General features: G+C 36.6%; 2 protein-coding genes across 21 annotated transcripts in view; one reads left to right on the top strand and one right to left on the bottom strand.

Moving 5' to 3' along the window:
• RNF111 (ring finger protein 111) overlaps positions 1 to 6,443 on the bottom strand; it is a 96,861-nt gene extending 90,418 nt beyond the window's left edge. The window contains exon 1 of the mRNA XM_074327656.1: positions 6,424 to 6,443. The gene's annotated coding sequence lies outside the window, so the exon portion shown is untranslated. The remainder of the gene's footprint in view (positions 1 to 6,423) is intronic.
• Positions 6,444 to 15,200: 8,757 nt separating this feature from the next.
• Positions 15,201 to 27,519, top strand: part of LOC109447661 (disintegrin and metalloproteinase domain-containing protein 10) — a 240,849-nt gene continuing 228,530 nt past the window's right edge. For 7 of the 20 annotated variants that reach the window (XM_074327659.1, XM_074327660.1, XM_074327661.1 and 4 more), the window contains exons 1-3: positions 15,202 to 15,522; positions 16,492 to 16,579; positions 25,395 to 25,459. In XM_074327659.1, coding sequence (XP_074183760.1) covers positions 15,361 to 15,522; positions 16,492 to 16,579; positions 25,395 to 25,459 — 315 coding nt within the window. In that variant the 5' untranslated portion in view covers positions 15,202 to 15,360. Of the gene's footprint in view, positions 15,523 to 15,576; positions 15,891 to 16,491; positions 16,580 to 25,394; positions 25,460 to 27,519 lie in introns of those variants that run through there. The other 13 variants (XM_074327670.1, XM_074327668.1, XM_074327669.1 and 10 more) reach the window with 5 other exon arrangements.

The raw sequence follows: 27,519 nt of genomic DNA on the forward strand, positions 1-27,519 counted from the left end.
CATTGAGAGCTGCTGTGAGCTGGTGACCAACTGCTTCAGCCGGGGTGAGCGCAAGGCTCATAATACCAGCATAGGCCATACACAGCGAGACTAAGAAACAACGGCTTAAACCGGAGTGAGAGAGGGAGACAGAAGAAAGGGGAAAAAGATACTTATGTGTGTGTATATATATGTATGTATTTGACAACTTGACTGAATGCTTTTCATACTCAGGGCTTCTGGTAATATTTAAATTATTTTTTTAACTTTTGATAGAGCATAAATCACTATTACACAGCTGTTTCAGAAATTTGGAAAGATTATTTCGAGATTTTAGCTTAGTAGCTTTGTTTTTAAATTTGTTCAAATTTTTTAAGATCTGAAAAGATAAATTGGTCAAAGTTGGTAGTGACCAAACTCTGAAACCTTATTTATTTGTATAAGGATAAATAACAATCTTTCTACTCTGAAGCAGTCAAACACTAATTTAGGATTGAGTTAAACTAGGAAAGAGTGCCACCTACTGAATCAAAATTATTTAAACATCTCAACATTGAGTTCATGTTTTAGAACATCTAAAGTTCTAGCATTTTTTTCTCAAAGATGAACATTTAAGAGGATCTTCATACAGAAAGCATTCTTTAAAAAATTGTTCAACTAAATATTCCCATCCAGTAGAAGATAACAGACTTAGCCACATGTGTTTCATCCCCAACATCCCCGCCCAACAAACAATAACATAATCAAAAAGTTACAAACCCAAAACAATAAGAAAATGGCAGTAGGTCATCAGCAAGCGAGTTATTACACCAAAAGTCTGAAAACAGAAATCAGATAGAGAACTAGTGACTGTTGTTTCAGAGTGAACAAAAGCTACACCATAAAATACAACCAGAGGGGCTGCACCAGTGAGGAAGTTGATATGCCCTGCAGAATCCAAGAGACTCAGACCAAAGACAAGGGAGGCCAAGAAAAAAGAAAAATGGAGAAATGAAAAAGGAAGCGGTTCTGTAATTGTAAGTCTATATGTGGCATGGTCAAACCTCTGCTTGCCCCTCTTCACCATGTAAAGAATATATGGCATCTCGGCTTTGAAGTCCTATGCTAAAAACAAGCGCAGGGAGTTGTGAAAAGAAACCCACTGAACTAGTTGAGGAGACTAGAGGAGCTGGTGTGACAACCCACACTGAATACTTCACATTTGAACACTTACACTTGTAGGTTCCACCTGCCTATACCTGCCTGGCAGTATGCATCACCTTATTACACAGACTTCATATTTAGTTTTATACTATACCATTTAAAAACATTTATTGACAATTAAGACATATCAGATATTTGAGGAAAACCTGTAACATGAAGGAGACCAAGATGAACATTTAAAAAAAATGACTATAGAGAACAAAGATAATTTGACAAACAGAAGGGGAAAAATATTTTAAACCCCTAATATCCTCAGAAATTAAATAGGATACTGCATCCTTATAAGAGGGAAAGGATGCTATGAAGAAAAGCAAAGATTGCTTAGAAATTAAAATGATTTCTTAAATTAAAATTCAATCGAAAGATTGAAAGATAAAAGCAAGAAAATCTTCCAGGATGTAGGACAAAAAGAAAAAAAATATATATGAGAACAGGTAGGAGTTATAAAGGGTCAATCTTAGAAGCAAAATGTCTAATAGAAGTTCCAGAAAAGGAGAACAAAGGATACAGGGAAGAGAAATTATGAAAGAAATAAATTCCCAGAAGCAAAGAAGATTCCTAAAATTCTAAAATTGTTTGTTCATTCATCTCTTGATGGACACTCAAATTCTTTCCATCTTTTGGCCACTGTGAATAATGCTGTTATGAGCATTCATATACAAGTGCCTGAGTCCGTTTTCGATTATTTTGGATATAGTATATCTAACAGTGGAATTGCTAGCTCATACAGTAATTCTATGATTAGCTTCTTGAGGAACCACCAAACATATTTTCCACAGTGGCTGCAGAATTTTACATTCCTATCAGCAATATATGAGGGTTCCAATTTCTCCACGTCCTTGCCAACACATATTATCTGCCTTTTTTATTACAGTCATCCTAGTTGGTGTTAAGTGGCATCTCATTGTGGTCACACTGTTTTATTTTCTTAGTGGTTACCTTAGGAATTACCACAGTCATCCTTAATTAACAAAAGCTAATATTGTTACCTTTATTATCCTCCTGGGGAAGAATGTATAAATGGATTAAAATCTACCACATATTCACACGTGCACGTGTATTATAATTGTCGTGTACTATAATTCTATATCATTTAAATGCTACAAGATGTTATTTTTTTTCACACCCACTACTTTCACAATCAATGTGATTTAGGCTTATCCTGATAATTATCATTTTCTCTGGTCCCCATCACTTTCTGCATCTGATCTCTCATGCAAGATTACTTCCTTCTGCATGATGAACACTTCTAGAATATTCTTTAATTCTTATCTGTTAACAATAATTTTTATTTTTATTGAAAATGTGTTTATATTGCCTTAATTATTGAAGTATTTCTAAGGTGGTGCTCACAGCACCTTGAAGATAGCATTTCATTGTCTTCTGAAGCTCTTTGTCATTGAGACATCAGTGGTGAGTTTAACGATAGCTTCTTCAAAGTTGATCTATCTTTTTTCTGGCTATTTTAAGATCTTTCTCTTTGTCTTGACTTACTAAATTTTCCTTTTTTTTTCATTTTTTATTGGGAAATATTGGGGAACAATGTGTTTCTCCAGGGCGCACCAGCTCCAAGTCGTTGTCCTTCAATCTAGTTGTGGAGCACAGCTCAGCTCCAAGTCCAGTTGCCATTTTCAGTCTTTGGTTGCAGGCGGCTCGCCCACCATCCCATGGAGGAATTGAACCGGCAACCTTGTTGTTGAGAGCTCGTGCTCTAACCAACTGGGCCATCCAGCGCCCCCTAAAGTTTCATTTTTATATGTACTATTGAGGATTTGTTTTATTCATTCTGCTTGGGTTTTGTAGGGTTTCTTGAAATAATGGATTATCAGAAATCATCTCTTCAAAATATTGTCTCAGAGCCATCCTTTCTCTTTTTCTTCTGGTACTTCAATTAAACATGTTAGATCCTCTCACTGTATCTGATATGTCTCTTGTCCTTTATACTGTATTACATATATTTTAATTACGTCTTGCTTCATTCTGGATACTTTCTTAAATTTATTCCAGTACTTAATTCTCTCTTCAATGTGACTAATCTACTAAACCATTTTTTAAAAATTTGGTATTTTTACTTTTGTAATTTTCACTTTTTCCTACATCTGCTATGTTACTTTTTTTTATAGTGTATAGTCCCCTGCTAAAATTTTCAAGCTTGATTTTGACTGTAATCAAATCATACCGTAGTTGTTTTACAAAGTCTGTGCCTGATAAGTTCAATTTCTGGAGTCTCTGTGTATCTTTTTCTGCTATTTATTTTTCTTGCTGGTCCTAACTCATGGCACCTCCTCTCTTTGTGTGCCTCTGTATATTTAGCTGTTTTCAGGACATTGTGCTTGAAATTTTATTTATAGAAATCACCTAAGAAGTGTTATGATGTTAACTTCCTCCGCAAAGAGTTGTATTGTTTTATTTTATTTTTGTATTTGTCAGGTGTTCAAGGCGGTCAGCAGTGAAGGACGAAGGCATATGATTTGCTGCACTGCCATACAATATGAAGACCACAATCCATATCCTTTCTCTCAGACAATAGATAATCATGGCCTTAAACCAAAGGCGGGGCTGAGTCACCATCCTTAGTATCATCTACCGATCCTCATTCCTCCAACCAAGCAAGGCTTCTAAAAGTGCAGCTTAGTCTCTCATTTGCATTCTTAGGACTGGTATACATACCTAGGACAAAAGTGTTCCTAAAACTAATACAATGGTATATGTCAATTATACCTCAATATTTTAAAAAAGTGTTCCTAAATGGCTCAACTTTGTGGGCCCCAGTCCTCTCTAATATCTTGTCTTGTATTTTCTCACTAAATTATTAGCTGTTTCATAATACTAAGAAGACTTTTATAGACAGACGCAAAGGAGCAAACACCATGGAGAAGGCCAGAAGGGTTAAGAGCAGTGGCAGCAGAAAGAAAAGCCTGAAATGCAAAGCTGAGACTGAAGAATTCAGGAGGTTGCAATCTCTGAAGAGAGGTGGCTTTTCCTCCCGGCTTCCAAGTTTCATAAATTAAGATCAAACAGCGGCAACACTTAATGTTCACATGGTGGAAACAGCAGCAATGGAAGGAAAAGTTGGCAGCTAAGAAAAAATAATACAATGGGGAAAGGACAGTCTCTTTAATAAGTGGTGTTGGGAAAACTGGGCAGCACATGCAAAAGAATGAAAGTGGACCACTATCTTACACCACACACAAAAATCAATTCAAAATGGATTTAAGCCTTGAACATAAGTTCTGAAACTATAAAACTCCTAGAAGAAAATATAAGCAGTAAGCTCCTTGACATAGGTCTTAGCGATGATTTTTTGAATCTGATACCAAAAGTAAAAGAAACAAAAGCAAAAAATAAACAAATGGGACTATATCAAACTAAAATGCTTCTGCACAGCAAAGGAAACATCAACAAAATAAAAAGGCAACCTATTAAATGAAAGAAAGTATTTGCAAATCATGTATCTGATAAGGAGTTAATATCCAAAATATATAAAGAACTCCTATAACTCAATAGCAAAAACACAAATAATCCAATTAAAAAATGGGCGGAAGATCTGAATAGACATTTTCCCAAGAAAGACATACAGATGGACAACAGGCATATGAAAAGATGTTCAACGTCACCAGTTATTAGGGAGATTAAAGTAAAAAAAGTACAATGAGATAGTATCTCACACCTGTTAGAATGGCTATTATAAAAAAGACAAGAAATCGCAAGTGTTGACGAGGATGTGGAGTAAAGGGAACCCTTGTGCATTGTTGGTGGGAATGTAAATTAAAATTTTAAAGAAAGATTGAGGTCCAGATGACATCACTGGTGAATTCTACAAGCTATTTAAGGAAGAAATAATATCAATTCTACACAAACTCTTGTAGAAAACAGAAGAGTGAATACATCTCAATTCATTCTATGGGGCCAGCATTACCCTAAAACCAAACCAAAGAAATTAAAAGAAAATATGAACCAATATCCTTCGTGAACATAGACACAACAATCCTTAACAAAATTTTAGTAAATCAAATCCAGCGATATATAAAAATGGATAATACATTGTGACCAGATATATTTTATCACAGGAATACATGATCGAGTTAATAATAAAAAACAGTCAATGTAATTCACCATATAATTACACTAAAAAAAGAAAAACTATATGATTATCTCAATAGATTCAGAAAAAAATCATTTGACAAAATTCAACATTCACTCATGATAACTCACAGTAAACTAAGAATGGAAAAAAAACAAACAAATCTTCCTCAGTCTAAAAACAGAATCTATAAAAAACCTACAGCTAACATACTTAATAGTGAAAGACTAAAGTCTTTTCCTTTAAAACAAGGAACAAAGAAAAACAATGTCATAGGCCTCTGTATCTTCCTCTGGCTTTGCAATCAGAGTCCATGTTTTCCTCCTATGTATCAATAAAATTATGTTATAACCTCTATTTGAGCATTTATCACATTTTATTTAATTCATCCATTTACCCTTCTGTCTCTTACTCTACAGTGACCTTCTAAAAGATAAGTCCTTTGCTTTACTAGTCCTTGTATGAATATTTATTGAATAACTCAATTAAGAATTCTATAGGATCTTAAGAATCATCTAGTTCAGTCATCCTATTTTCTACTAGAGGAAACTCCAGAGATCAAGTAACTTGTCTAATATCGCATAGCAAGCTAGTTAGTAGTAACAATCAACTGTGTCTTTTCATCTAAGAGGAACTGTTTCCTGGAACTGATTATGAAATGAAGTAGGCTTTATTCACATTATAAATGAGACCATTATAGCTGAGAAAGTTTAAATATACTTGCCCATGGTCAATATTAAGTGTTAAAGCAAAGCGTATACAAAGAGAAGAAGTTCCACATTAAAAATATTTTTGTTGTTGGAGGAAGATTATTTTCTACTGCTTCACTTTTGGTTTGTGCAGTAAAAACCTAAGTCTTAACAATGAGAAAATAAGCTTAGAGATATAATCTAAAACTCTGAAACTATGAACATGTCTTAAAATGTGAAATATTCACCAATTCCTTGCCAAAAATGACACTTTAAGTGAACCATCTTTTATTATATTTACTTAGATGTACAAACACTTCCAACGTTATTCTTTAATAGTATTTGTGACAGCTTACATGAACACATATAATATCAGGGTAGAAACCTAAATGGATTAAGACTTTATAAAAATGAAAAATAAGTGAGAATAGCAAAACTCAGAGGTAATTACGACACACAAATACATACCATAGACTCCTCGACAATTTCTAGTCCTGAGCCACAAATTTAGCTTTGGATTTCTTTCCACCAAAGCCAATAGGGAAATGCAACCAGTTTCAAGATTCACAACTGACAATAAGGTTGTAAGTCCCAGAAGCAGCAGAAATTTTCCTTACATTGACACCTGAAAGAAATATTATCACTAAAAGGATAATGTGTAACAGCAAACAACTTTCTTAACAACATCCCTATAAAAATGATCATGGTGAGTTCCATGAAGGGAAGGAAGCCAAGGAGACTATACCACGGGGAGATCCTTCTGTAATGTTTTAAGACAGGAGGTGAGCCCAACTAAAAGTAAACATCTGAGAGGGAGGGTGACATAGCAGCCAAAGTGTGAGTCTGATCATAAACCCTCTCACAATCTCTTCATACAAAAACCTTCTAGGAGGTTTAGGGGCATCTACTTTCTCACTAAGTCAAGACAAGGGCTTTGCCGGAGGATTCTTCTATAGGTAAAACCTCCTGCATACCATTTCCTTCTGTCTGCCTGGTACCTATAGTTCATCTGAAATCCAAAAGCTAGGTATGCCAAAGACCATGGATTTTAGAACACTCTTCTACTAGTCATAAAGGGACAGTTGGTGCACGACATAAACAAGCACGAGTATTGCAACAGTACCACCTATACGGGGAAATGTGTTAGGTGTGGGAAGGATTTCGATAAGTACGTCTTGAGTAGCCTAGGACAAGGTTTTTTAAAGCATCAGTCTTAAAAGAAATGGGAGAGAATATTAAGCTGTGTGATGAATTCATGAATGTTTATTATATTCTTTTTCAACTTTTGTCTATGTTTGACATTTTTTATAATACAAAACTAAGAAAATATAATTGTGCTGAAGATATTCAAAGAGATGAAGAAGTAACATTTATAAAAGAGAAATTTTTCTTAATAACAAGAAATTATAGGGGCCAGCCCGGTGGCTCAGGTGATTGGAGCTCCACGCTCCTAATGCCGAAGGCTGCTGGTTCTATTCCCACGTGGGCCAGTGGGCTCTCAACCACAAGGTTGCCGGTTTAACTCCTCAAGTCCCACAAGGGATGGTGGGCTCCGCCCCCTGCAACTAGCAACGGCAGCTGGACCTGGAGCTGAGCTGCGCCCTCCACAACTAAGACTGAAAGGACAACAACTTGACTTGGAGAAAATCCTGGAAGTACATACTGTTTCCCAATAAAGTCCTGTTTCCCTTCCCCAATAAAATATTTTAAAAAAAAAGAAATTATAAAACAGACCGAAATAAAACAAGAGTAGATGGATATGAAAGTACCAATTAGAAGTTCCAGAAATACAAAAGTAGTAATAACAAACCCCAAAACAACCCAATTATAAATGGGCAAAGATTTGAATAGTTATTTTACAAAAGAATGGCTGGAATAAGCACATGGAAAGATGCTCAACAGCAGTAGTCACTAAAGAAATTAAAACTTCACACCCACTAATATGGCTATAATCAAAACGACAGACAATAACAAGTGTTGGAAAACATGTGGAGAAATGGAACTCCCATACATTGCTAATAGGTATGTAAAGGGTACATTGTTGATGGGTATGTACATGGTGTAGCTACTTTGGAAAATGCTGGCAGTTTCTTAAAAATTAAACATAAATTTAATTTTATGAAACCCAGCAATTCCACTCCTAGAAATCTGTGGTCACACAGCAGCCTAGCCGTCTGTCCCCTCCAATCTTTCCTTAGGGAAAGAAGACTCTGCGGGACTGTCCCTCTTTGGGGTTGAGTTCACTTATCCTAAGTCTCCCTATTTGGTCCTTGTAAGCTGGGTCTGCAGTCAAAGATGAGTAAAGTTTCCTCATGGGAGGAACGACTTAAGCCAGACGGGACCCCATTGGGACCCCCATGAGTTAACACAATAAAAGTCAGGAGGTAGCCATACCCCTCCTCCTCACCATTATGGGAAGCTGCTGATGCATGCCTCAGTTGTTGTCCTGCACCCTGCTGTGCAAAGGACTTCTTAGAGGGATGAGATATCCCTCTTCCTGCTTAGCTCATGGGATGGTTTTACTTTGTGAGACTTGCTCCCCCAGGGGGTTGTACTCACCCACCTTAGCCGCCTGGGACAATGAGCATCAGTTGCTTTGGGACAGATATCTAGGAATTGGAAGAATTTTTATTATGGTGTGGTGTGAGATTTTTGTGGACCCTGCCTCTAATCATGTGATGCTTATTGTAAGAAATCAATAAATATCCACGACGACCCGATTCGGGGCTCCAGTCCCTTGAGGCTGCGAGTCCCTCGGTCCTCTGTGATTTAACTGTATTTGAGTCTCTGTCTCTTTATGATAGTTTAACCCTCGCCGCCTCCCTCGCCTTCCCACAGCTTGTGTTGTGCAGGTCGCAACAGATATCTATCCAAGAAAATGAAAACATATGTCCACACACACAGACTTGTACACAAATGTTCATAGCAGCATTTTTATAATAGCCAAAAAGTAACAATCCAAATGTCTATCAACTAGTGGAGAGATAAACACAATGTGGTGTATCTATACAATGGAACACTGTCAGCAACATAAAGGAACAGACAACTGATACAGGCTACAAAATAAATGACCCTCAAAGAAGTCAGATGCATAACACATATTATATAATTCCACTTATATGAAATGTCCAAAAAAGATAAATCTATAAAAATATAAAGTACATTAGTGATTGCCATGGGCTGGACGTGGGAACAAAGGTTGATCACAAATGGGCAAAAGGGATCATTTTGGTGTAATAGAAATGTACTAAAACTGGATTATGAAGATGGTTGCGCAACTTTGTAAATTTACTAAAATTCACTGAATCATACATCTTAAATGTTATGTAAATTAGCTATAGATTGTTTGTGTCCTCCTAAAATTCGTATGTTGAAACCTAACTCTCAATGTGATGGTATTTGGAGGTGGGGCCTAGTGATTAGTTTATGAGAGCAGAACCCTCATGAATGGGATTAGTACCCTTAGAAAAGAAGCTCCTGAGAGCTCCCTGTCCCTTCTGCTCTCACCAGACACCAAATCTGCTGGTGCCTTGATCTTGGACTTCTGAGCCTCCAGAACCGTGAGAAATAAATTCTGTTGTTTATAAGCCACTCAGTCTATGTTGTTTTGTTATAGCAACCAGAACAGACTAAGATAAAATTATATCTCAATGAAGCAACTAGTATGAAGTTTCTTTCTCTTTTTTTTTTTTTTTAGATTTCATTGGGGAAGGGGAACAGAACTTTATTGGGGAACAGTGTGTACTTCCAGGACTTTTTTCCAAGTCAAGTTGTTGTCCTTTCAGTCTTAGTTGTGGAGGGTACAGCTCAGCTCCAGTCCAGTTGCCATTGCTAGTTGCAGGGGGCGCTGCCTACCATCCCTTGCGGGAGTCAAGGAATTGAACTGGCAACCTTGTGGTTGAGAGCCCGCACTCAAACCAACTGAGTCATCTGAGCAGCTCAGCTCAAGGTGCCGTGTTCAATCTTAGTTGCAGGGGGCAGAGCCCACCATCACTTGCGGGACTCGAGGAGTTGAACCGGCAACCTTGTGGTTGAGAGCCCACTGGCCCATGTGGGAATCGAACCGGCAGCCTTTGGAGTTAGGAGCATGGAGCTCCAACTGCCTGAGCCATCGGGCCTTCCCCAGTATTAACAGTTTCTTGAGGAGCCATATATCTAGTGAAGAATTGATTTTTGTACTTAAACTTCCCTGTAGGAAAACTTTAGATTTAGAGTACTTCAATGAAGAACTCTGTATGACATGTAAGAAAAAAATGATACTCATTCTATATACACTTTAAAAAAAACAGAAGAGAAAAAAAACCCTTCCCAGATAATTTTATGGGGCCAGCACTAACTTGAGGTCAAAAGCAGATAAAGATATTAACAGAAAAGAAAACTTCATACCCCATAAACATAGATTAAAAAATCTCTAACATAAGGTTAACTAGTATAATTCAGTTATATTCAAAAGGATAATATATAACTTATGGAATACAAAAAAATTTAAGTTTTCAATTGGAGTTTATCACAAGAATTCAAAGTTAGCTCAACATTCCAAAATCAATCAATATAATTTACCATATTAAAGATTAAATAAACTCCACATGATCATCTCAAAATATACAGAAACATTTAACAAAATTCAACATCAATCACAAGAATTCACAGTAAACTAGGAGTATCAAATTCTTCAACTTGATAAAGGACATCTATAAAAAATGTGTAGCTGATCTCATACTTATGTTGAAAGACCAAATGCTTTCTTCTTAAAATCTGGAACAATGCAAGCATACTCATATGTGCTCTCACCACTTGTATTTAGTATTGCTCTCAGGTCCAATATATCCTCATACATTGCTGAAATAAGGGAAGGTAAAGAAATGAAAAACACATGGATCAGAAAAGATTATTGTCTATCAAGAAAAAAACAGAATCTACAAAAAAACTTTTTATAATTATAAGTATGTTTAGAAAGGTATCAGGACCCAACGTCAATATACCATAATCGATTGCATTTTGTATACTAGTAACAATTGAAAAATGAAATGAAGAAAACCATACAACTTACAAAAGCATCAAAAAACATTAAATTCTTGTGACTATATTTAACAAAATATACAAAATTTGTATGTTAAAGCTATAAACCATTGATTGCTGAGAGATAGCAAAGAAGGTTAAACCATGATTGGGACACACATGATTGGGAAGTCTTGATATTAAGTAGCCAATTCTCTCTGAATTAATCTATCTGTAGATACAACCTAATCCCAACTAAAATCCCAGAAGACTTTGTACAAATTGAAAAACTGATTCTCAAATTTATATGGAAATGTAAAGGACCTTGAATAGCAAGACAATTCTCAAAAAGCAGAACAAATTTGGGAACTCACAGTATCTAATTTCAAGACTTATTATAAGGGTACAATAATCAAGTCAGTATGGCAATCCTGTAATGACAGATACATAGCACAACGGAACACAATAGAGCAAAACATATATGTTCAATTGATTTTCATGTTCAATTGACTTAATGTTGCCAAGGTAATTCAATGGGGGAAAGCATGGTGTTTTCAATAAATGGTGATGAGACAATTATACTTCCATATGCAATAAAATGAATTTTTTATTGTTACCCCACACGATATACAAAAATTAACTCAAAATGGATCAGAGGCTTAAGAGTTAAAACTATAATACTTTTAGAAGAAAACATCAGAGAAAATCTTTGTGACCTTGGGTTAGGCAAATATTTAGATAAGATGCAAAAAGCATGAATCATGAAAAAAATGATAGACTAGACTTCCTCAAAGTTTAAAAGTCCTGCTCTTTCAAAGTACTGCTAATACCAAAATGATGGTACAAGCTAGAGACCGAGAGAAAATATTTGAAAGTCATGTGTGTAAAAAAGGACTTATATGCATACTATTAAAAACACACACCTTAAAACTCAATAACACAATCTAATTTTTAAAATGAGCAAACGATTTGGACACCTCACCACATATGCAGATGGCAAGTAAGCACATGAAAACATATCCAAAGTGATTAGTCATTACAGAAACACAAATTAAAATGACAAAAACAACACATATCTACTAAAACAGTTAAAATGTATAAAGACTGACCATATTAAGTGCTAATAAGGATTTAGAGCAACTGAAACCCTCAGATGTTGCTGGTGGGAATGCAAAATGGCCTATCTGTAAAATAGCTGGGCAATTTCTCCAGGAGTTAAATATACAATTACTATCCACTTCTAGGTATCTACCTAGAAGAAGAAAAATGAAAACATGTATCTATACAAATACCTGTATGTTAAGGTTTATAGCAGTTTTATTCATAATATTCAAAATAACTCAAATGCCCATCAACTGGTTAATCGATAAATTGTGGTACAACCATATAATGAAATACTGTTTAAAAGAGAACAGTGTTGAACAGAAGTAATAGTATATGCAAGAACATGGATGTATCTCAACAATCTCAAGCTACTTAAAATAAGCCAAAAACAAAAGGCTTCATACTATATGATCCCATTTATATGACAAACTGTAAAAAGCAAAATTATGGTGACAGAAATCATTATCAATGGTTGCCAGGAAGTGGGAATTCACCAATGTTCTCTTCCAGAACTTGTACGATTTCATCTCTTATATTTAAATACCTAATACGTTTGGTTATCCTGGTGTTAGAAATGGATTCACTTCAGTTATTAAAAACCCCAATTTTCGATGAGACATCACTACATATCTATTAAAACAGGTGAAATTTTAAAAAGTGACAATACCCAAACACTGGTTTTGCCCTCCCAAAAATTTGGGATCCCAAGAACAATGACCATCTTACATCCTACTGGCCTGTGCAAGTAAGTACCTATTCGTACCTTAGCCAGTATTATTAATCATCAAAGCATAAGCATTTATGGAATAAAATTATAAATTCCATAAACTGAGTATGACTCAAAATCAACTATACTGGAATTTTCTTGGTTGATGAGGTCTGTCTCACTTTAGGTTGCTTTTTCTGATTGACTAATTTGATCAAAGGAAAATAAACTTGGACATTATAAAGCAATACCTGACATTCAGGTAGTTCTTTGTGGTTGATAGTGCACTTTGACACGCAACAACCCACTTAATCCCTCCGGACTCTGAGAGGGAAATCTCTGTGAGGCTTAGAGTGATTAAATGGCTTGTTTTTAATTCACGCGGTGTATGAATATCAGCTGGTATGAGACAGAACTGGTGCTCAAATCTGGGTCTCCTGATTCCAAGTCCAGCTCTTATGCCAAATCTAGCTTTGTCTTTACTACAACTTGATTCACAATCATAGAATTTTAGAATTCAAAGGATCTTTAGAATAATCTTCTGGCGCAATCCTCCCCCCACCCTTTTTTTTAATATATGAAGATTTTAAGAAATTTATTGGAGGGGTGGTAGATGAGGGTAGAGGGGATCCAATATATGGTGATGGAAAGAGATCTGATTCTGGGTGGTGAACACACAATGAGATATACAAATGATGTATTACAGAATTGTACACCTGAAATCTATGTAACTTTATTAACAATTGTCTCCCCAATAAACTTCAATTAAAAAAAAGGAAGAAATTTATCTAGGGACCCACAACTAATTATTTGCCAAATGGTCACTAAAGCTCAGATCTCATTCCAGTGTCTTTCCCACTCAGCCACCTGCTCTCACCTTCTGTGGACACTTATAAAGAAGGGTTATATTACCAAAAGCTAATGTTATACTTAAAGTGAATGAGTTTTTCTTTGTCTAATAAATAATCTAACAATGGAGTTATGTTAAAATGGAGACCTGTGCCTTCTGATGTGATGTACTTGAAAAGAACACATCATCTGCCAAAATACCAAGAATGTTTAACCTGAATCTCATGAACAAACTATCAGGCCAAGTCCCATTGTAGGACATTCTACAAAATAACTGCTCTGGATTCTTCAAAAAAGTAATATCATAAAAGTTAAAGAAAAAAAAAATCAATCGAATAAATCTGAAGAACTAATTGGTTTTGAGTAATCAGGAATCTGGCAGCATCCTATCTAGAGAGATGCTCTGAGAAACTGTACAAATGGGAGAATTTCATAGGTAGAAACAGGTGGGACAAGAAAATTATCAGGCAGATTGCCTCAACTTCCTGTGAGGGGTTGAGAAGGCCCACATCACAGATTACCTCATGTGAGATTACTCATTGGTACTGACCAGAAAATTCCAGGGTAACCAATTAAGGCTACATTCCTGGAAACGTTTGAAACTGCAATTAGATCAGGTATTGAGTCTAGGTTTGGTGTCATGGGCTTTAGCACAAGTGACTCCATTTTGGGCCTGGATTGTTGTGGACTTAAGTCATTTCTCTGGGACAAATGCCCAGGAGTGTGAATGCTACAAGTATGTCAAAAACAAAAGGTTAATATCCCTACTATTAAAAAGCCCTTTTCAGTAAGAAGAAAAAATCATGTGCTATCCATGTTTCATTTGTTGATAAACTGCCAAACTCTTCCAGTGCAGCTGTACCATTTTATATTCCCACTAGCACGCACCGTGTATGAGAATGGTAATAAGTACTTATAAACTAACCCCCTTATTCAGTGATGGTTTTTGTGTCGAGTCATCAGGTCCACCGGAGAGGATGACAAACTGAGGCCAGTGAGGGGAAAGTTGCCCTGTTCTTCAGTGAGTGGGGCAGCCCTAGAACAAACTATGCCTCTTTGGGAATGAAAGCATGTTTTCCCGAGACAGCTAGTGGGCCATGTCACACAGGCCAGCCCTTAATATTCTTATAACCCTGAAACCCTTTGATACTCTTTATATTCTTACCGCCCTAGGGTTTCTTTCCAGCCCTTTGTATGGAAATCGGAGAACCTAGTTCCCTAGTGCACACCGGCCACATTTTTCTCGATTATTCAGCAGAACTGATAAAGTACTTCCCTGGAAGAGGTGGAGGCCGCGCACACGCCCCTTGGTCCGTGTTGAGTAACGCGCAAACCATCTATGCTGTGTAGTGCCGAGCACACTGCTGTTGCTCAAGACTCGAAATGTTGCCAGAAAATGACTAACGAAGCAGCGGGGGAACCTCGGTATAGCCGACATTGGCGCAGTTGGACTTGCCTGACCTCCTTAGTCCATGCTGGGCGACGCACCGCCCACTTGGCCGCGACCGGCTAGGCGGAGCGCGCAGAGCCTGCCCCGAGCCTCACGTCAGTGCGCACGCGCGCCCGTCATCCGGGTGCTGGCTGCGGCTGCAGGTTGTGCTGGGGCTGTCGGCAGGGGGCGGAGCCAGCGGCTCATTGTGCGCAGCGCTGCGCGGCGCCGGCTGTACCCGAGGCCTGGGTTGAAGTTGGCGCTGCTGCCGCCGCCCTGCAGCTCACTTGCTGCCTCAGCAGCGCGCTGCACTTCTAAAATGGCTGCCGCTACCGGTGCTGTGGCAGTGGCGGCCGCCTCGGGTCAGGCGGAGGGTAAAAAGATCACCGATCTGCGGGTCATCGATCTCAAGTCCGAGCTGAAGCGGCGGAACTTAGACATCACCGGAGTCAAGACTGTGCTCGTCTCCCGACTCAAGCAGGTGAGGCCCGGCAAGGTCCGGGAAGGGGAGCGTAGGCCGCGTCTTGGAGCCCCACCTTCCGCCGCAGCCCCCGGTCGCCTGCAGCCGCCGGTGCACGCCCGGCAGCGCCATGGGGAGGCCCCGGGAGGCGCTCACGCGCACGGGGTGAGCGAGGATCCTCCCGCGGTGCCTCCGCCCCCGCGCGCCGGGCCAGGCCTGCGACCCGTCCGCGAGCCGCCCAGGTCTGGGACCGGCCGCCGCAGCCGAGCTCGCCCCTGCCTCCTCCCGGACGTACCCCCCAGGCTGCGAGGGCTGCAGCCGGCTGGCGGGGCCTCCCTAGGGCAATCGTGGAGACTCGGGAGGCACTCGGTCCCCAGCCTTTAGCGATGGTGAGCGCGTGCATTTCTTGGCCTCGGAGGGACTGGTTACTTTGGTGACTTATGCGAAGTTACCGTTTAATTGTGTCCAACCGTTTCTTCCCCATCTTGGGGGGGAATTGGTAGTGGAAGTTGATGGGTGGGTAAGAGGGTTTGTTTACCGCTGGAATTTCAGTTTTTGCATCAGCTCAATAATGTGCTTTTTCATCTGATTATCTTTCTGGTTTATTTGAGTGAGCGTTGGAACTGTAGTAGAGGAGAAACAAGTTTGCATTATAGAAATTAGGAAAGCTCCTTTTAGTTACTTATTTTAGTACCTAGAAACTTTTCTGCCATCGAGAATATTTAGACTTTTGTTTAGTATGATATATGATATTTAATTATCTCGACTCGGTAGAATTTAAAAGTCCCTGTGATTTTGAAACCTAATGATATTTCCCCCTAAAGTTTCTCTCACTCGTGTACTTTAATTGCTTTTTTTGAAGTCGGTTTGTGAAATGACTGGCAATTCGAATGTCTTGAGGCTTGAGGTTTGCTGAATTTTTTTCATTTCGTTTTTATAAAATAAGTTTAGATAGATTGTGTAGCATATTAACTTCTCTTTCTAATGTAGGCTATTGAAGAGGAAGGAGGCGATCCAGATAATATTGAATTAACTGTTTCAACTGATACTCCAAACAAGAAACCAACCAAAGGCAAAGGTTGTTACGAGTTATGAACATATTTTAAAATATATTTTGGTTATATAACTTGCCTCTGCTCTTGTGCCACTTGCCCTGTTTATATAGTGCTACTCTTTGCTATTTCCCTCTGGCACTCTGCCTTCTTGGGTCAAGGAAGAAAAAGTTCCTGTTGCCAGGCTCTGGGTGACTTGTATAGACCTTAAGATTTGGCTGAAGCTGACCTGAAAGTGAGACCAGTTCTTGATCGCTTCTGAAAAAAATTACAAAGTCAAGTTTCATAATGTTTCTTCTTTCATAGTGTGAAGACCTGAAGAATAAAATACAATTTAATTTCATATCTACCTTGCCCCACAATTGGCAGAGTATTGATGGAATTTCTACCAAATCTTTCACCTTGGCTCTTTGCTGTTTTCTCTAGTATATTAAAATTCTATAACCTTTATGTTTAGTATTTTGTTTGACTTGGTGAACTTAATTTGCATTTATGCCATTATGCATTCTAATTTTCAGTGAAATTCAAAAAGACCTCACCAATCATACTAACATGGTAGGGAAAATCCATGATAAGTTAGCTTAAAAAAGTTTTTAGTTATAGGGATCTCTTAAGGATTTTGATTTGATAACTTTTAAACTAGGCCAGAATATTTCCAGGATATGGTGATTTAGTGAATAGATAAAAGTGATTTAAAATTAACATTTTGACAATATAAATGGGACATGTATTTTTAAAAGGTTCTGGTAAGTGAAATCTTTACTTGAATGCATACTTGAAATTTCTCCCTCCCTCCCATCATGACAGTGGCAGAGGGTGGACATGATGTGGTTATCTGGATCCTGGTACCTATCTATAAGTTCCATGCAGTGTGTGTCATGGATAGTTGCAGCATTTTGAAAATCTAACTTTATTTACTGCTTTAAGTGATTCAAATGCTACTCCATCTGCCATAGACCAGATTGATTGTAACTGGAGTAAATGATTGAATGGATTAACCTTGAAAAGAAGGGAATATTAAAGTTTGATCTTAAGCAGTCTATGTGGGAATAAGGACCAGGCAGATCTTGATGCCATCTCACTGTTTGGGAGTTCGTATGTTTTCAAGAGACCCCTAGTTCTGGCAGAGGAAATTGACAAGGGCTAAAAAGCATTTCCTGGGTGGCATGGTAATGGCAGAGGTGGAAGTAGAGTTTAAGAAAACTAACAGTTATCTTGTGGCTTTTAATGTAACTGACTCCATATGTCACTTTGAAAAATACATTTCCCTATGTTTAGAGAAGTTTATGCTGAGAAGCCTCTGCTGACAAACCAGAGGCTATTTCATACTGAGGCATAAAAAATTTGGAAATAAGTACATTAGGAATTAACCATGTTTCTTATAGTAATTTCTTACAATGATTTTGATTTGTCATTTATCTAGCGCGTTGTGATAGTTTGACAGATACTATGTGTTAATCATAGTCTCAAGTAATTTGAGCTGATTATTGATTTTAGCATCTAAAATAAACCCTTGATTTATTCATTCTCACCTACTTTTAATCTGTGTAGCTACTAGCCCTTTTTCAGTATCTTACCTTTAGAAATAATTTCAGCAATGTGTTTTTCAGTATAGCTATAAAATAAGTATGTTAATTTTTTTCTTTTATATGGATTATAAGGATATTTGAACTTTAATTTTTCCTGAACTCTGATGTTAAGCTGCCTTGGGGTCTTTAATTAGAAGTTGTAACATTTGCTCATTTGTCTCCAGCAGGGTACTACTGAGTATTCCCTGAGACTAATTCTAGGACACGTATGATAAATAGCTTTTGTCTCCTTGAATTCCATTTATCATTGTTCTGAAAATCCTATGGATTGCAAAAAACAATGTAAATCCCAACCTAAGAACTTACTTTGAATTAATTTACAATTAAGTATAAATAAAAATTAGTTTGAATTTTAAATTAAGTTTAAAATAATCCTTAGAAATCAAATTTGAATAGGGAAACTTAAAATTAACAGACTTAAAACTAAGGATTCAAGAAATTAAATGTTAGTTTATTGCGATGTCAGGTTTTCAGGCTAGGCGCAGAATTACTACATTGTTCTTTTTGCCAAATCTTATTTTACTTAGCAATGTCTACCTTGAAGATAATGTCAGCTTGATCTCATACTTCTTTTCCTCTAATAGGTGTTTCCTTTTTTGTAAAGTGGGAAATTTTACTAGATTATCTGCAAGGCTCTTTAGTTCTAAGATTTAATAATTACGTATAGCCAGGAGCCAGAAGAAAAATGCTTTCTGTTCAGCTAAACTAGATGTATAAGGAAGGAACAGGAAATGTCATAGGTCTTCAAGCAGCAGAAATATTCTTTAGGACAGATTATTAGAAAAGGGAAAGAGAAAAAACAGGGATTAATTACTTAGAGGCAGTCATGTAGACAACAGCAAGATACAATGTATAATAGCTCGTCAGGAAAAGAAATCTTTTGATAAAAGTTAAATGATGTTAAGAAAGCAAGCGAGAAGCAAGTTATTTTTGTGTGTTAAAACGATTATGTTTGGACAGATTGGAGGAAAAGGAATCTGCAGTCTTAGGTATGTTGCAGACTATTTTTAAAATGCAGTTTTATAAACACAAACTTGTAATAAAAGTTTGACAGTATTGATAACTTGATAATGTACTGGGTTCTAATATTTATGATCAACATTTATAAAATCTGTTTGCATACAGTTAATATTGTGAAATAGTTTGTAGCTTAGTTTGATTCTCCCTTCTGAGTCTTTTTATATTCTCTTTGCTATATGAACTTTTTAATAAGTAGCCTAGAAGAAAGCTTCATCAGTGAGATTTACTATCATGTTATTTGGGTGTGTATTAAGAAAGTGGTTAAACAGGTAGAGCTAACTCCTCCTCATTGGCTTGTTTAGAGATTATAGATTTAAAGTTTCTTTTGGTTCAGCTGGCAATTGCATACCATTCTTTTGTATTTTCAACCTTTAGAGTCACCTCTAAACTTCAGTAAAAGTTATTTTATGTAGTTAATCAGTATAAGTATTAAGAAATATGTAATGCAGTACTTACTGATGTTGGAACTTATTTGCAATACATGCAGGCTTAAAAAAGGTTTCAAAATGCTGTATAAAATCTGATATTTCCCTCTATGGGAAAAAAGTATAATTTGGGGTTACAGATTTACCTTAACATCTAATGTCTAATTTTGTGTGGACAATACCACAGCCAATATAATTAATTACATGTGTACTGTGTAAATCTTTCTAAAATTTATGTCAAATGAGACTACAGTAATCAACCACATAAGATGCTTTTAATACGATATCATAGTGTACTGTAACTTTTTGTTTTTTTAACTGCAGTATGTTTGGATGTTATGGAAAACTTAATCAGAATTGTGGCATTTGAGAAGGGCTTGGGGACAGAATTTTCACAGATTTTTTTTGGGTCCCCACTAGGCTAGAAGCTTTGTGAGGGAAAGGACATAGTTTTTTATTTAAAAATAAAGTGCAAATTGTCCAGAAATTAGAAGAAAAAGAAATCATTATTATTAGTTGGTGGCATCAGAAGACTTTAGTGAAGAGGTTGAACAATGGCTTGGGATATAAGGGTGGAATTTACTGATTTATTTAATCACTTCTTCTATAGTTCTCACATATTATGGTAAAAGGGACTCAGTGTTTGTAATTTCAGGAGTTAGCTTTACATGGCAGTCCTGCTACCCTGGAATAGTAGTTTGCATTATGGCTTTACAGTATTGTTTTCCAGTTTATAAAAGTGAAACGTTTTCATTTTATAAATTAGATAATCCAGAAAAGCACAAAAAAGTGAAAATTGCCCGTGATTCCACCATCCTGAATTTATCACAGGTAGCATTTTGTTGACCTAAGGTGTGTACATACAGGTGCATGTCTTACTGGTTTATGTTGAGGATTTTTTCCTTTTCAACAACTAAAATGAGTTCACACCATATATGGTGTTTTGTTAAAGGTAGGTAGAATTTAACTTTTTCTAGTCTAGAGAGTCTGAAAACAATAATCTTTCTCTTATAGTCTCACTCTAGCTCTTACACTTACTTACGCTCAGTCACCTTAGTGATTCTCAATCTACTCTACTTTAGAGTCATTCGCGTTTTTAAAAATACAGAAACCAGGCTCCTGCCCCAGAGATTTGATTTTGGTTGCTCTGTTGGCAGCCAGTATTTTCTAAAGTTCTTTCAGGTGATTCTCATGCAGCTAGTGCTCACCACTGACTAGACTAGAGCTTGAAACTTAGTATCATTTTCATTCACCTTTTTCTGCCTGTCAGTTTGCAAATTGTTCTATATACTTTACAGTTTTCAAAAAACTTTCACATTGCTCTGTTTGATTCTTGCAACAGTGCTAGGAAGCAGTAGTATTTTCTTTTTATTGATAGAATAAAAATAATCCATTAAGAAGTCGGTTACATTTTTGCTGTCTTTTAAAATATCATTTGTATACACGCATGTGTGTGTGTAGTTTGGTTATCTTTAGATAACCAAAGTTAGAGACTTTCATAATATAGTTTTGGTGTTTTTCAGATTACACTGAGTGAATTATCTAAAGAGTAGATTAAAAAATAATAGTAAAATGACCTGTTGTATGACTGCTATGTTTAAGACAATGTACAAAGCCTTTTAGAAAAGTGATTTCATTAGTAAAATACTGGTTTAAGAGAAGAGAGGCTAAAACACATGCAAACAATTAACACAAGACATAGTTTATGATTAATTTAAGATATAACATGTAGTTGGGGAGAGGTTGTTCCTGGAAACTTAAATGTTCAGTTTGGCTTATACTCTGAATCTTGCCTCCACTTCTCCAGTAGAAATTTTATGACTAAATATTTTCTGCATTTCCTAGTTTCTATAACTGTTTTAGGAGATAAATTACTCAAGCCACAGTTGGGTGTTGTTTTTTTTTTTTTTTTTTTGGGGGCAAAATTATTTTAATTCTAATTAAGTACAGTTTTTTGTTTTGGGGGTATTTCTGAACTTGAAAGGAAAATTGCAAAGTTTATAAGGACCTATTTGCCTTTGGAGGGGGACACCAATTTACAGTCCTTAATGCTTTTATACATAATTTTGAAATAACAAAAGTTTTGGAAACTGAAAGTTTTTTCTTAGCTTGGTGGCAGAAGTGAGGCTATTTATAGTCTTGATTGATCCCATTTGATGTGAATATGCATATATTTCATTGCACAGATATTATTGTGATTGAGAGAACCTGTTTCCGAAGGCACTGGAAGGTTTAAAATAATAAATCTTAGTCTTCTAAAATCTGAAGATTCTGAATTCTGAAACATGTCTGGCCCCAACAGTCTTAAGAATTTGTGGACCTATACAAATTTATGTCGCATAAACGGGATGTTTCTAGTGTCATCCTCTGGTGTATACATTTTTACTTTACCATTTTACGTTAGACCCTAAAATCAAGCAAAGAATATTGCAGTGTATTTTATGTAATTTCCAAACAGCCGTATGTTACTACTGATACAATTTAAGGTGTGATGTTCATTTTGCTTCCATTTTTTATTTTGTTATTTAGACTATCTTTACAGCTCAGTTTGTTTTCTAGTTTAGTCCCTCAAGCATTAAAGTTAGACTTCAGTCTCCGTGAAACTTTTGAGTTAGCGCTCTCATCCTGGGCATGCTGCTGTCCTTTGGACCATTCACATTTTTGTGGCACATGACAGATTCTTTGAAGGATAAAAGATTCTTTAATTAAGTTGCCTAGGAGCTTGGATAGCACTGGCTTAAATGGGAGATAGGGATAAAAATGGTTACTCACTATATAGAAATGTGCCTAAGGTGATGGTGCTTGTTGGAGTTTAAGGGGGATCTGGGTTTTGTTTTTATTTCTCATCTGTGACATCATAAAAGTGAGGAATCTGTAATGTACTTTGTAGCATCATGAAAGTTGGGAGTTTACTGTCTTACGGAAAGATTGGAGTTGCATCCAATGCTAGTTTGACTGGTGTGTCACCTCTTTGTTCCACTGAGGGCTGAATTAGAAATCCAGACCTTGTTTAACACTAGCATCCAGCGTAGGACTTAACTCCATTATCAGTCAGGAAATACATAGATAATGCTTGACTATCTGCGCATTATACATCACCATGCTAGGTTCTGGGCTGGATGTGAACATCATAGCTTTTTAAAATACTGTGTTGTATTGTATGGAGAACGGGTGATACTTTTTTCACAGAGGAATTACAATATAGTTTCTAATTTGGCATATGTAAAACAAGCCCAAAGTTACAGATTATGAAAACAGTCAAAAGCTAGGGTGTAAAATTTCAGTTTTCTTGAACACTATGTATCTGTCAGGTTATTGTTACAGTTTCATCACAGTATGTATGCGAATCTCACCCTCATGGTTTTTGTGTTTAAGAGCTGATGACACATGAAATGTCAAGTGTTTTCGTATGATGCAGCTGTTAAAACACTGAGGGATAGTGAAGTTGGACCTTTTTGTGTACCTCTGTCTCTTGCCTGTTTGTCATGGGGCAAGTTATGTAATCTTTGTGTCTCACATTTTAAGATTTTATCGATGTGGCTTTTAGAACCTCGGTTTACACTAAAAGATAACATTTTTAACAACTGGCACATTTTAACTACTTGAAGATCTAATGGTTTTCTGGGTTTAAATGGAAGCACTGCCTTTACTAGTTTTGTAAACTGATTAACTTTTCAGCATTAGTTTCCTCTTTGTAAAATTGGAATATAGTTAGGAGGATAAAATAAATACATTAATGTATATAAAGCATTTATCCTAGTGCCATTTATCCTAGGACTGTGGAAACCACTTAAGCAGTGGTAGTGACTACTGATGTTTTTGTTGTGGTGTAATTTGATTTTCCTTTAAGTAAACTAAAGCAAGTGAAATCCACCGTGCATTGTGCATAGTATATGTCGTTTGTCATGTGCTGAGAGCTGCCATTTCAAAGATAATATCTTTAAATTGAGTTAACCACGCCTTATTAGAATAAGTAGGTCATAGTAGAATGTAGTGGACAGAATTTAGAACTGGAAATGAGAAGCCTTGGTTTCCAGTTTGCAAAATGCCGTTTATTGGCTTTGGCCAAGCTATTTAACCTCTTGGGTTCATTTTCTCTTTTAAAATTGTGATGACCTTCCCCATGTACCCAATAGGGTGCTTGGAAAAATCAATTGAACTTTTTTTTAAGTGCTTTGCTAATTGTAAAGCAGTTTATAATTGTAAGGAGTAGATAGTATTAGCAAATGATCTGAAGGAGTCTTCCTCCAAAGCCCTACTCAGTAGGTCATTTGGTGATGTGTGTTGGGGGTGGAGACGGGGGAAAAGAGCCTACATTTTTGAAAAGCTTATTTCTCCCAAAAGGTAACATCTTTAAGGTTTTTATATTTGGCACTTTAAATGTGGTAGAAGAATTTAGTGACCACTTTCTTATCTGACACTGTTTTCTGGGAGGAAGGAACACTTGCTGGTGGACAGGCTTTCTTAGTTGTTACCTATGTAGTAACTTACAATGTATGTGTTTCCCGAAATACAAACACCAACTTTCCAAATAGGAAGTGAACACTACACTAAGCTCACACTTTCTCTTTTGATTCACACAAGGCCTTTGGGATAGGGACGCCCTCTTACCTCAGTGGGTAAAAGAAAATTCCAACTTTTAATCTTGTCTTTTTATATACCTGGAAGGACCAGTATCTTGTTTTCCGTTTTATCGCTCTTTTGTGGGAAGTGTGTCGAATTGGGAGTAGAAGATAGGGGCTGATGAAGAGACTAGGGAAAGGGAGATAATCTAACTTTTTAAAATAGTTATTTCACCTCTAAACCTTCTACCCTGGGATCACAGGAGCTTGAGATAGGTACACAGCAGTTCCTGTTTTAGGCAAAGGGGAAAGTTGATTAATTAGCCTCAGGAAAGCGTATTCATTCACATTTCAAAATAAATAAATTTTAAAAATTTAAAAAGTTCCAGCAGATGTGTTTTTTACAGCATTTCTGATATATCGGGTTATTGTGTTTTTGTGGATTAGTCTGAAAACAAATTTTTAGCATTGGCTCTATGGAATAGTTTTTTTGTTTTTTGATGTAGAAAACATTCTAAGTTTCAACCACCAGTTTAAAGTTTTGAAGATTGAAGATTTTGAGGATTGGGTTTAGGAGCCCTGTAATCTATTTGGAAGCTATTAACAGTTTTCATTATGAAGTAATTTCTACTTGCCTTGAACCAGTTAAATCAGTCATCATGTTAAGTGCCCAGCCCTGTTTATATTTAGGCTTTTGGAGAAATACAAAATAATGGTTAGCAAGATGTACTTGAAAGTACAAGGTAATATATAAACAACTGATAGATTGTAAGGTGTAGATTACAGTGCGAGAATTTTATTTCAGAGAAAGTTTGTTGAAGAAGAGAACTTAAGGAAGGCTTTGGTGGGGGATATGAGTCTTGAGTTTAGCTATCAGATATGTGGAGATATACACACACACATACAGTTAGTAGAGTACTGTTGAGGTGTTGCTACTTCTGGGAGAATTCAAGGTAGAGAATTTGAGTGATGTAAAGAAAAATGTATCCCATATATCAAGTCAGTTAAGATGATGAGTTCATATGTAAGAATAATTTACACAGGTTATTTTAGTGAAACAGCATGACAGTGTTAAAGCTTTTTTTGTTTGGGACAGCTATGCGCAAATGGTTTATAACCTGTTGCCATTGGCTTTGTCAAGTGTTGGGAGTAGAGAGTTAAAACTGCGGGGTAAACTTCTCTGAATGTTTTTTTGCTCTTAAAGTAATAAAATATTGGTTTTAGCCCATTTTCTTTCTTTTGTAGGTAAAAAGCAGGAAGCAGATGAGTTGAGTGGAGATGCTTCTGTGGAAGATGATGCTTTTGTCAAGGTAAAGTGTAACTCAGGTTAAGATGTTTATTTTGAGTCTAGTATTTTGCGTGATGAACTCATGCATTCTATTTGAACGATACTGAAGTATGTAGGGAAAATAAAGGTAGAGATTTCTGTAATATTGTTAATCTCATTAATTCTCATAGTTGAGAAATATAATAAATAACTTTATCTTCAGTTAAATGAGACATAGAGCTAAAAATAATGTTTGTCCAGGTTGACATAGGTGCCAGAGAAACAGCTACAGGACAATTGATATGTTAGTTCCTGGACAAGGTACTGCAGTGAAGGATGGTGGTAGTTTATTTTTCATCTGCCCATTGCATTTAGCTTTTGTATATAATATATAGAATTTAGATTAATGTAGTCCTTAAAGTGGAGCAAGAAAATTGCTGATGTTTTGCTTCTTGGTAAAAGTAAGAAATTTGTTTTGTGCTTTAATGATAAATAAGCCAGGTCTTTTTTGGCTAAAAAAGAATATTTAAAACTGACCAGCTAGAAAAATAATGTATGTAATTTTAATTAGGGTTGTGGCAGTTCTATATACCAACTTAGTTTTAATTGTGGTTAAGGTTTTTTTGTTTTTATTTTACTGAGACATGATCTCCTACTTACTGATCATTAGGTCCGAAGTAGTGTGGCATTAGCAGGAATTATTTAATGAGCATAGTTCCTTTTAAATTATGTACATTCTTATCCCCATATATTCCATTTTCTGTGCACAGTTAGTCCATATTGTCATAACATCTCTGGATGTTTGTGTGTACCACCATGAAGCCACCTTCTGTTCATTCACCTGCCCATCTCTTCTGCCATCTAGCTCTCTACCCTCTCCATTACACATAGACCACACAGCGTCCCACACATCCCACACTTTGTACCTTGCACTTAGAAGTCAGGCACAGGGAGAAAGAAATGTTTGGTTGAACTCTGAAATCAGAATATTTTAGAGAGTATTTGCCAAGGGATCCGTTAAAATTGAAGATTGCTCACCTGTAAATCGGCTTTTGTATGGGCATTTTAAGAACTCTTCTGTGTATTCTGTTATCTTTGTGGTATATCTCCTTGAGGTTTGTTCCCTTGTTCTTATTTTCTCTAATTGTCCTTACTAGGGAGTATATGATTAAGCAAAAATTATCCAGAAGCTGGGAAAACATTGTCTGTTAGTAAAAAACCTTTTAATTTTCAAATGTCTAACTTTCTTTTAGTTCTTCAGTTCATAAAAATCTTAGTCATTTGAAATGTTACAAGGAAGTATATACTTCTATTCAGCATCATAGTACTCTTACATGTGCTGCAAAGGATGCCTTTGTGTTATTAAGTGAACATGGTCATGATGCCTAGAAGAATAAAAGAACTTTTTAAAAAAAATCCTATTTAAATATATCTGCAGTTCTTTGTTTCATTTTCACTTTGGAAGTATCAGCATATGTGTCATATTAGATAGAAATTGTTAATATACTTTCCTTGTCTTCCAGAGCTGGTAATTTAGGAATTTATAGTAGTGGTGGGTATATATCACCTATTGCCTAGATACCTGAATAGTGTAGGATTTGCTTTCATTTGTAAGTGAGGAGAATGGTTCAAGTTGGCACTTAAGAATAGATGGAGTTCCCTTGGTGACTTCCCTTGGTTTTTATTTATTTATTTGCACCTGTTCTACCACCATACAATTACCTACTCTGTTTTCAATCCCCAAGGTTCCCCCACTCATACTTGGTGAGATTGGTTAAACCTACCGGCTCCCCAAGCATTCCACATTCCAAAACAATTTCTTCTCTATGCCTACCCCCCTTGGAAATTTCTATTCTCTCACTGCAGTTTAGCTATGAATGATTAAGGCGTGCCCCTGCCCTTTCCCCTGTATAACCCAGAAACCTTTTCTAAATCTGCTGGATTTGCTAAATGAGTAGGAAAGGAGGAAGGAATGTTCATTGCTTTCAGCTCTTTCTTTGCGTTATTAAAGAGGAAACTAAGCAGATTGCTGCTTTTTTTCCCCCCCTGAATTACCGAATATCTATAAACTTTGAAGGTCACACAGACTTTCCCTTAGAGAGA

The sequence above is a fragment of the Rhinolophus sinicus genome, linkage group LG03 (assembly GCF_036562045.2).
Source record: "Rhinolophus sinicus isolate RSC01 linkage group LG03, ASM3656204v1, whole genome shotgun sequence".
Lineage (NCBI taxonomy): Eukaryota > Metazoa > Chordata > Mammalia > Chiroptera > Rhinolophidae > Rhinolophus > Rhinolophus sinicus.